General features: G+C 48.7%; 1 protein-coding gene across 1 annotated transcript; it reads right to left on the bottom strand.

The window, feature by feature from the left end:
* Window positions 1-2750: 2750 nt before the first annotated feature.
* LOC126505554 (60S ribosomal protein L3-like) lies at window positions 2751-4042 on the bottom strand. Its single transcript, XM_050148642.1, is given in 1 exon segment — window positions 2751-4042. A coding segment is annotated over 1 exon segment (1212 nt). The 5' UTR covers window positions 4025-4042; the 3' UTR covers window positions 2751-2812.
* Window positions 4043-10943: the final 6901 nt, after the last annotated feature.

Below are 10943 nucleotides of genomic sequence, written 5' to 3'. Positions count from 1 at the left end.
GGAGCTTCGGTTGTCTCATTCGAAGGACCTGTGACTATCCAGCCAGAACCTGGATCTCTGTCCCCAAGGGCCCATTCCTTCACATCTTCCCTGACTGGAGAGTGGAGAACTTCCCAAAGACTCGGAAAGGCCCTGGGATTCAGGAGGCCGGTTGTGACAACTTGAGATGACCAGAGGGCAAAGCCTGACATTTCTTCAGCCTTTCATCTCCCAGATGCACTTGGGAGGTTTGGCCGTCTACCCCTCAATGAGGACTAGCACTACAGTTTGATGGTGTGTAGAGCCCTGCCTGCCTACCTAGCCAAAGCTTGCTTCCTCCACCAAGATGCAAGACTCTGGTCATTTAAATACTGGGAACTTAGAATATGTAGGGGGCTCTGAAGATGTCAGGAGGCCCCTACAGTCCCAAAGGCCTCAGACTCCTAGTAAAACATCTGAACTTTGCATCCTGCTGGTCATCCTCACCTAGGTGTCCTTTCTCGAAGCGCTTCCCCAAGTTCTCTGAGTATATTAACTGAGTCACAGGGCTCTTGGGTATTGAACTCAGTCCAGTCAGGAGGCTTTTTCCAGCTCTCAGGCTCCTAGAAGCCAAGATCAAACTAAGTCACACCTTCAGTGAAGAGCAACATTTCTCCAGGAATGATTTCTACGCCTGCTTCCAAACTAGTAAATTTGAGGTTCCAGGTTTGGGGGTCCAGGAAAAGTGAGTTTGAGAATCACAGCGCTAGACTAAAGTCTCCCTAAAATATGTAGCTTGCAGCTGGAGGCCACAGCTCTGGCTGGGGGCTTTTAGAGAGCTGAGCCTCCTATGGCAGCTGCTCTGGGCCAGGGGGCCTGGCTGACCTCCCTGGCCTTTCATCGGGGTGCCCTTCCTCTCTGCCAGCCTCTGGCCTTTCCGTACCAGCTTGTCTGGCTGCCCAGCCCCACTGTCTTCATGTCTTTCTTCACATTTGTTTCAAGGCTGCCCCAGTTCAACTTGTTTATCTTTTAGGGGGTCCGAGTGTGTATTTCAGCCCCAATTACACTCTGACCACAGCCACCACAGATACCAAAACAAAAGTCCTGGGCGTCAGAGGTGGGGGAGGCTCAGACAGGCTGGTGCCAGGGGGCGTGATAAAGGGGATCCGCTTGAGCTTGGAGGTGGTGAGAGCTGTTCCTAGTGATGGGCCCCTAGGGATTAGAGGCTCGTGGGTAATTGGTCTCCTTGGCTAGGCCACAGAGGGGATAGTGTCTTGGTCTCAGTAATTCCTCCACCATTTCCAGCGTCCCCGCGGTCTCATCTAAACTGGAGCTTGGGAGTGTAGTGGCTTTAGGAAAGCTTCCCTGTCTAGCTGCTAGCTAAGTCTGGCCTCACTTCCGTAGAACAAAAAGTTTGACTCCTGAACCTGGACCAGCCCATAGAGACCATTTACCCCTTCTTAGACTGTAGTCTGTGCCTGGGGAGGGACAGAAGACTGAAGAAGACTCTACCCCAACTCTGTCCAGAGCTCCAGAGGTCTCAGGGAGCTTGATCTTCTGGAGCCGAGAATCTGTGGGTGCTCGTGGGCCCCATGAATCCACTTGAATGTAGACTCCCTTCCCCGACATCCTCTTATTCCCGCAACGCAAAGTATTCCTTGCTATGTTCCATTTTTGGCTAGTGAATGTCCCCAGCTAGGGGGACCCACAGGTCTGGGCTAGGAGGAGTCCTTGTATTGGGAATGCCTGTCACCTGCGCTGGCCTATTGCTTGTGCTGCAGACTGTGGTCCTGTGATCAAGCACTGTACCTGTTTACTACTGGTAGGTCAGTGAGTGGAAAATGACTTCATTTTGACTGTGTCCAAGGAAGAAAAATCCTGATCCACCCCAAGCTCTCTGGGAAGATACAGGAAACTGCTGGGCAACTATGGGAGGCAGGGGGTAGAGCCATGAGGCTGCTGGTGTAGGACACAGAGGAGAATCGGGGTCTTTGATGTGAGTCCTGCCTTGTCTTCCTTCCTTCCTTCCTTCCTTCCTTCCTTCCTTCCTTCCTTCCTTCCTTCCTTCCTTCCTTCCTTCCTTTTCAGTGATTCAGTCTTCTGAATGTCTTCACTCCTGGTTCCTATCTGAACAAGGAAGTTCAGATTCAGGAAAAATTGAGTCTGAGAAACATCTTGCCCGTGGACCCTATCTGGCTTACTTGTGATGAACCCTGAGTACCCTCCACAGACCTCCAGGCATCTCCTGGATTTCTGCTTGGGACATTGGCGCATCCCACCCTTGACCCCAGGAGTCATCCTACATGACTTCCTCTCTGACCATCTACTCCCAGGACACTTGGCCTGTTTTCTTCCCTGGGGACCCTGTATTCATCTGCTTGCCCTGACTGTGGATTCAGCACCCTCTAATCCTGCTGGTCCTCCATCTGTTCTTTTAAATATATCTCCTTTCATGAGGCAAGGGTGTAGCACAGCAGCAGGGCCAGAGGGCCAGCCTTGTTCTAGATTCACCAGCCCCATCTTCAGGGTCCAGTGAGAGCTAGTCATGTCTTCAGCACTCTTTAAAGACGTCATGTGTTTTGTCTCAGGGCATGTTCACCTCATCAAAAAGAGAGGTAGATTCTCCTACTCTTCCTGCTTTATAGATGAAGAAACAGAAGAAAAGATTTTAAACCATTTGCCAAGTTCACTGGAAGTGGAGCCCTGGTTTATGTGGCATCAGCAGGGGTATCTTTTGCCACTGTTTTTCGCTGCCTCTCATGACTTTCATTACAGACTCGAGGTCTTTTTTTTTTTTTTTTCACTGAAAAAGTTTTTATTGAGACCAACCACACCAGTCAAGCAAATTCTGGCATTAAGCACCTTCTTCCTTGGCAATGCGGTCTTTCTTGAGTGGTCCCATGAATGCTTTCTTCTCCTCCATGGTCTGGAAACGACCGTGGCCAAACTTGGAGGTGGTGTCAATGAATTTCAGGTCAATCTTCTCCAGAGCCCGCCGTTTGGTCTGCACCAGCAAGGACTTGCGGAGTGTGAGCACTCGCTTCTTGGTTCCCACCACACAGCCTTTGAGCATGATGAAGTCATTGGTTACCTCACCATAATGGACAAAGCCACCCAGTGGGTTGATGCTCTTGTCAGAAAGGTCATAGTCGGTAGATGCATTGTTCTTGATCAGCTTGCCATCCTTGATAAGGTAGCCCTGACCAATCTTGTAAATCTTCTTGTTGATTTCTGTCCGATGATGGCAGCCTTTCTGCCCAGCCCGAGCCACAGAGAAGGCCACTCGGGCAGGGTGCCAAGCGCCAATACAGGCAACCTTGCGCAACCCTCGATGGGTCTTGCGGGGCAGTTTCTTTGTATGCCAACGACTGGTCACCCCTTTGTAGCCTTTGCCTTTTGTCACTCCAATGACATCAATCATCTCATCCTGCCCAAACACCTGGTTCACAGGAACCTGCTGCTCCAGCCTCTCCCGGGCCCAGTCCAGCTTCTCAGCCACAGTGCCCCCATTTAGCTGGATCTCCATCAAGTGTGCCTTCTTCTGGCGCAGAGGAAGCAGACGCATCTGAGTGTGGGCAATTATGCGGATGACCTGGCAGTACTTCTTCTTGCTGTTAAAGTCCTTCTCCAGCTGGTTCTTGCCCATGTCATCCTGCCATTTCTTACATTATTTGGTGAAGGCCTTCTTCTTAGATTTGTGCCAGTTCTTGTAGAACCGCCTTTTACACTCATCACTGATGTGCTCAGCAAATACTGTCTTGAAGGTGCGGAGACCTCGTGGGGTTTCGACATATCCCACGATGCCCACAACTACCATAGGTGGTGTTTCCACAATGGTTACAGCCTCCACGACTTCCTTCTTGTTTACCTTGGATCCTGGTCGGTCAACCTCCCGGACAATGTGGGTCATGCCAGCCTTGTAGCCTAGAAAGGCTGTGAGGTGAACAGGCTTGGAAGGGTCATCCTTGGGGAAGCTCTTCACTTTCCCACGATGCCTGCTGCTGCGCTTCCGCGGCAAGAAGCCCAAGGACCCATGCCTGGGAGCAGAGAACTTCCTGTGAGACATCTCTAGTCACACGCCGCCGCCGATAGAGCCAGACTCGAGGTCTTATTTAAGTCCTGTCTACCTGAGACAGCATCGCTGGATCTGTCAGGCCCGTGCCCAGAAAACCTGAAGCAGGCAGTAGACAGAAGCCCTGGGGGACTTAGCTGCAGGGGAGAATTGAGCATGATGGGCCCCAAGGACTGGGATTCTAGTCTTCATCGTCATCTGAGTGAGTTTTACCTCAAGTCCTTGACCTCTTGGACTCGGTTTCCTTATCTGTGACACAGGCGTGCTCAGGAGACTGGAAGAGATGACTTTACCAGGAGGACTGATTGTCATTCTGTGGTTGTCATGATCTGCCGAGAGTGAGGCCAGGAGCCCCTAGGTCTCAGGCTTGTCCCTGAGCTGACAAACAATAAACAAACAGCCAAAGCCCAAGCCAAATGTGACTACAGTTAGTCTCCACTCTGCTTCTCTTAGTCCTCTGTAATCTGTCCGCAGCCCCGCCCTGAGCCCCAGCCACCCTCTCTTACCTTTCTCAGTAAGATGAGGGGCTCTGGCCCCTCAGATCTAACATTCCAGGGGTGGAATGGAAGGGAAGTTCTTGTGACATTTGTCAGATCGGGAGTGCTGCTAAGGAGGGGACCCTTTTCTTCCTGCAGGGGGCAAACTCAGTGTCTCATGTTTGTCTGAGTCAAGTCTCGCTGCTTTATTTGTTCAATACACAATTATTAAAATTTATTTAAAATTTTGAGATAAGGCCCAGATGAGTCACTGTTAAGGAATACAGATGAGAGCTGGGCGCAGTGGCACATAGCTTTAACCCCAGCGCTAGGGAGGCAGAGGCAACCGGATCTCTGTGAGTTCCAGGCCAGCCTGGTCTACATGAGTTCCAGGACAGCCAAGGCTACATAACGAGACTCTGTCTCAAAAGCAAAACAAAAGAGAAGTACAGGTGGTGTGAATTGCTTTTCTAATTAAAGCTATGGCTGAGACTAACAGTGTGGGTTAGATATTTTCTGTATCAAGACCTGTAGATCTGCATCATGTTAAAAGGATAGGTACTAAATATTCCACAGCATGGCCGGGTCATTTTTCCTTTAGTCATTCTAGCCAGAAGACTGTTAAGACCAGTTCTTCATTGTTGTGAACAACTCTCTGGCGTGTGGCTCTGCAGGAACACGTGGCTATTTTGTTAGGATAATGGATACCTAGAAGTTGGTTGCTAGGATGAAGGCAGGCATTGTTAATAGAGATGGCCTGGGTCTGGAGAGATGGTTCAGTGCTTGAGAACACAGGGGGGGGGGCTACTCCAGAGGGCCCAGGCTGGATTCCCATGTGGTATCTCACACCATCTATAACCTCAGTCCCAAGGGATCAGATGCCCATGTCTGGCATTCATAGGAACTGCACACTATGGTATGCAGACTTACATGTAGACAAAACACTCTTATACATAAAATTTAATTAATTAATTAAATGGCCTAAGTACTTTCCAAGAAGACGTATCTGGTTTCGTGCTTCCAAGGGAGACCAAGACAAGTCCTGCTGTGTGTGAATCTTCCTCATCCAAGCCTGCCTGTAGATTGAACTTTTGCAAAGCTATTGGATCAAGCAGGACCAATGTGGGGTTCTCGTTTATTAATATCTCTGGTTATGACCTTATTTCCTTTATGGGGAACTTTTCTTTCCTTAAGTCCTTTGGATATTTTGTACTTTCGTTTCTATAAGTAACCTGTTCATACATTTTTTAAAAAAATACTTATTTATTATGTATACAATATTTTGTCTGCGTGCAGGCCTGAAGAGGGCACCAGACCTTATCACAGATGGTTGTGAGCCACCATGTGGTTGCTGGGAATTGAACTCAGGACCTCTGGAAGAGCAGGCAATGCTCTTAACCACTGAGCCATCTCTCCAGCCCCCACCTGTTCATACATTTGCCCATTTTTCTATGGGTATTTCTAATTTGGTAGGGGAGGGTGTTGGGAACTGAATCAAAACCTCGTATATGCGAAATAAGCATTCTACCACTGAGCTACATTTATTGAGACAGGGTTTGGAGCTGTAGTTTAAGCTGGCCTTGAACTTGTAATCTTCTGGCCTCAGCCTCCCAGTTCCTGGGATTATGGTTGTGAGCCATTGTGCCCAGTTTAAAAACCTTTTCTTATTAGTGTGAAATTATAATTCTTTTTTTCTTTTCTTTCTTTTTTTTTTTTCTTTTTTTGTTTTTGTTTTTTCAAGACAGGGTTTGTCTGTAGCTTTGGAGCCTGTCCTGGAACTAGCTCTTGGTAAACCAGGCTGGTCTCGAACTCACAGAGAACCACCTGCCTCTGCCTTCTGAGTTCTGGGATTAAAGGCGTGCCCCACTACTGCCTGGATAGAATTGGAATTCTTAATTCTAGGAACTGATGTTTGTTAGTTTAGTTGCTTATCCGTCAATGTCACTCAGGATCTTTCACAGCGTGACAGTTTTAAATTTGGATGTCATGGACTCGCCACTATTTCCCTCTTAGGTTTCTATGGCTACCATCTTATTTTAAAAGACTTCTCTAATCTGAAATCAGTTAGCTTTAACTTACATTTTCTTCTACTATTTTTAGAGCCATCTATGTATTTCTGTCAGAATCTGCTTTATGAATAGTAGATTTGCAGTCTTCAAAGAGCTCCCTCTGTACACACAGGCTAGTGCATGCAGATGAGCACACTGTGCAGACTCAGGCCCAGAGACTGCATGTGTATATGCTCACCATGTGCCACGCATGTGCTTGCCCAGAGGCATAGCTGCAACACCCGTCCTAGCACGCAGGAGTGCGGACACATGTCTGCACGCATTCATCCAAGGTGATGTTAATAGCAAGGCATTCGTCTTCATCATTTAGAGTGAGAACATTTGTAAGCCCTGGCAGGTGTCAGTGAGATGAAGGAAAAGTACCGTGGCATGGGAGGAACCTGAGGAGACTAGCTGAGCTGAAGGATGATATGCGTAGCACGCTAGCCTTGACTCCAGGTTCCCACCCCTCAGTATGAAGAGGGCCCTAGACAAGGAGAGTGGTAGGTGATTTCCTCAGAGGACCCTGAGAGGCCATTCATGCCCGCACCTGGTTCATGAGACATCTTTTCTATGTAACATATGTCCCTTCATATGAACGTTTTGTTTCCTTAGCACAATCCCACCCCCGACAAAAATGTCAACCCCTTGGAGGCAGAGAGGCAGAGACAGGGTCCTCTTTGTTTTTGTCTCTCTTACACCTAATACAAAGCTGGCACCCTTGGATGGCTGGGTACAGACATGTGCCCACGCTCCTGTGTGCTCGGACTGGTACTGAAAGATGAGCCCCTGCGCAAGCACACGCATGACACATGTTGAGCATGTACACATGCAGTCTGTGGGCCTGTGTCTAGACAGTGTGGTCACGTGCATGCAGCACGGCATATCTGTATCTGTGGCACAGGAACACACTTGTGCTCCCCAGCTCTTCTCCACCAGTTCCCACTCTGGACCTCCGTGGGTCAGACAATTATTATTTTCACAATGGGGAATATTTATCAATGGTAACAAACCCAAGGCATTGCAGTCCTCATAATCTCTCCTTGGAAAGCCTCATTTCCGCCAGGCCTCCCCTTTTCTCCTCACCTCTGTCCATGGCTCCCCTTCCTCTTCATCAGCTGAGAAGCTCATCTGAGCTCAGTCTTTGCTGACATGGCCATTTGGGCCCATTAACTGCGTCCTAATGAGTGACTGCCTTCGAGCCCCTCCTCCATCCAACAGAGAAGGATCAATTACACACACACACACACACACACACACACACAAAACATGCATTTATGACCATGAACATATGCATATGTAATAAATACATGCACCTGCTCTTATCGTTCATTAATTTAATTAATTCATCAATTCACTCATTCTGGAGATGAAATCTAAGGCCTTGCACATGCTAAGCCACATCCCCCACTCTACCATCTCCTCTTACCTACAAAGGACCTCTACCCATATGCCCTAAAAAGCAGTCTTACCCTGCTCACCAAGGACAATGCCTATCAGTGACATGACCACATGTCCAGCTCAGATTCCTGTAGTTCCCAACTCTCACTTTCTGTGGATGAACCAATGGAAACTCAGAGCAGGAAAGTGATGTATCCCACAACTGTCCATCAGAAGCCCAGCTGGGAAATACTGTGACAGTCAAAAGAGAGAGAGAGATGTACTGTCCCCCAGGTGCCTGCTCTGGCCATGGTTGGAGCTGAGGGCTTCAAAGGCCCTCAGGTTAAAGCCTCAGGTTGTAGGTTAAGAGGTATGCGCATGATCCTCGGGAAGATGGAGATGAGGGGTCTCTCAGCTGGATCCAAAGGTCAGCTGAAAAGAGATAGGTCCAACCTCAATCCCTCCTCTGGCTCCTATAAGCTTTTTCCTGCCTTCCGTACTTCTAGTAAGTCTTGGCCTCAGAGCCCATGATCTCTGCCTAACCAACCCCTTCTTGGCCAGACAGGAAGAGGCACTTGAGTAAGCACTCTGTTGGAGAGTGTCCCCTGAGGTCTAGGACAAGCAAGTCTGAGCATAACCTTGTTTCTGCCCCTGACATGTTCCACAGACTCCATGAGGACAAGGAGGTGTAAGAACTAGACCCTTGGTCTGTGGCACACAAGAGCCATCATGGCCTGACTGGACTTCCTGGGTCCCAGTTCCCCAGCCCCACTAAGGTTAGCAACATGGGAAAATCTCCAAAAATCTCAACAGCTAAACTTACAGCTGAGATTTGGCAAATCACTTCTGAGGCCCTGGCCCTGACAGGGACTGCATCTTGTTCCCAGGATGTGTTTAAGAGAGGGGGTGAAGACAGGTCTCAGGGACTCTCCTGGAGAGCGACATGGGAAGGGTTGCAGCAGGGACTTTCCTATCCTCCTCCTAGGAGGAAATTGTATTCTCCCCGTCCTTTGCTTGGTAGAGACATTACTAAGACTGCCATGGGTCTGCTTGCCTCACCTCCTGGGAATACCCTGTCAGCCCACCCCTCAGTTGATGTGCACCCCATGGCAGTCTTTGCTGATCCCTAGGCTTGTTCCCCGACACTCGTCAGCAGGGCTCTCGGCTAGCAAGCCCTCTCCTAGGCTTGAAGGGGATGCCTAGCCTTCAGCCCACCTTAAAAAGCATGGAGAAGCCAAGTCCTGACTCTGGGGGAAATGGAGCTACTCCAGAGGAACATCATGGGGTGGAGGGTACAGGGGGCCGATAGGGGATAGAGAGAGTGGGAGGACAGAGGCCCAGAAGGCTTGGATCAGAATCCTAACTTCCTCACTTACGGAGGTTTTTAAGAGATTTCTTCAGAGGTCATGATTTGATCCCTGGCACAGGAGGAAAAAACGGTTTCTTTGCTGTCAAGATCTCATGTAACCCAGGGCAGCCTCAAATTTGCTGTGTAACTGAGGCTGACCTTGAACTTCTGGTCCTTCTACCTCTGCCTCCAGAATACTGGAATTACAGGCATCACCACAATCTTTGGCTTTATGGTGGTGATGGAGACCAAACCCAGGGACTCATGCATGCTAAGCAAACACTCTAACTGAACCCCATCCTCGTCCTGAGGTGTCTTAATTAATACCTGAGGAGAATACAGTTTTGCTGCCAGGATTAGAAGCCATGTATACCGTCTAAGGTGATTTGCTTGTGTGAGCATTCACTGTGGAAGGGTGTATTTACAAAGAAAAGGCTAACAATGGTTACCTCCCACGGTTGGGTGTGCAGCTCTGTGGTGTAGCTTAGACTGGACATGAACAAAACCCAAGAATCAACCCAGCATTAAAACCAAACGAAAACAAAAGCAACTGTCTCCCAGGAGAAAGGAGGGAGACTTGCCCCTTACTTTCTCCTCTCTGGTATCATTTTAATTTTATTGCTAAGTACATTTTACACGTATTTAAAGAAGGAAGGAAAAAAAAAGGATAAACTTCCAACCCGGTAGCTGAGCCTCATTTGAGTCAGCAAACAGTAGCTTTAATTGTTATCTGTTAAACTTGTAACCATCACTCCTCCCCGGCATTGTTCTAGGTGTGAAGCGGTTTGTAAATAAATCACTGTGTAATTGCTAGCTGCCATTAACATCTAGGTAATGATGTCTGTCTAGGCATTGCAATTATATATGTGAGCCAGCTGGTCCTAAACAGCAGGGGGAACTCACCTCTGGAAGGGTGGTTATGCAGATATTGCAGGGTGCTGGTGCAGAGCATAGACCCAGCCAGTAGCCTGGGTCTGAGTCCCGAGCCTGTTGCTTACTGGAGACATGATCTTGACTAATTTATTTAATCTTTCTGGGCCTTAGTGTTTTTGTCTTCAAAGTGAAGATGTATTCTGCCTACTCAACCACTGCACTCCTTAGACTGAACCGTGTTGTGTAAAACTCTTGGAATGCCCCTCCCCCACAACAGGAACATGCGACCAGCCGGTTTTTTTTTTTTTTTTTTTTTTTTGAGACAGGGTTTCTCTGTGTGGCCCTGGCTGTCCTGGAACTCTCTCTGTAGGCTAGGCTGGCCTCGAACTCACAGAGATCCACCTCTCCTTCCTAAGTGCTGGGATTAAAGGAGTGCGCCACCATCGCCCAGCTGTAACTGTTTCTCATTTGTGTCTTTGTTTCTCCTCCTTAGAAATGGCAGTCACCTCTGTTCTGTTCTTCACACAGGTGGGTGAGATGGCTGAATGGACCTGCTTGGGCTATACAGCAATGTATGAAGACACCTACTAGAAGAGACGGGTCATGCTGGAGGGCATAGAGCTAGAGGTCATCCTCAGGGGAAGCCCTGGGCAAAACAACATGATTCACTTGAGTTCTCATCCTTCCTGGGCTTCCAAGACACTCTTGTGGACGGCAGTGCCTGCCTAGTTCCTTTAGGTCACCGCCGAATCTCTCTCTCTCTCTCTCTCTCTCTCTCTCTCTCTCTC

The sequence above is a fragment of the Alexandromys fortis genome, unplaced genomic scaffold (genome assembly GCF_014885135.2).
Source record: "Alexandromys fortis isolate MF-2015 unplaced genomic scaffold, M_Fortis_MF-2015_v1.1 scaffold_16, whole genome shotgun sequence".
NCBI lineage: Eukaryota > Metazoa > Chordata > Mammalia > Rodentia > Cricetidae > Alexandromys > Alexandromys fortis.
The sequence above is the reverse complement of the archived record's forward strand: the minus strand, read 5'-3'. Positions and strand labels throughout refer to the sequence as shown.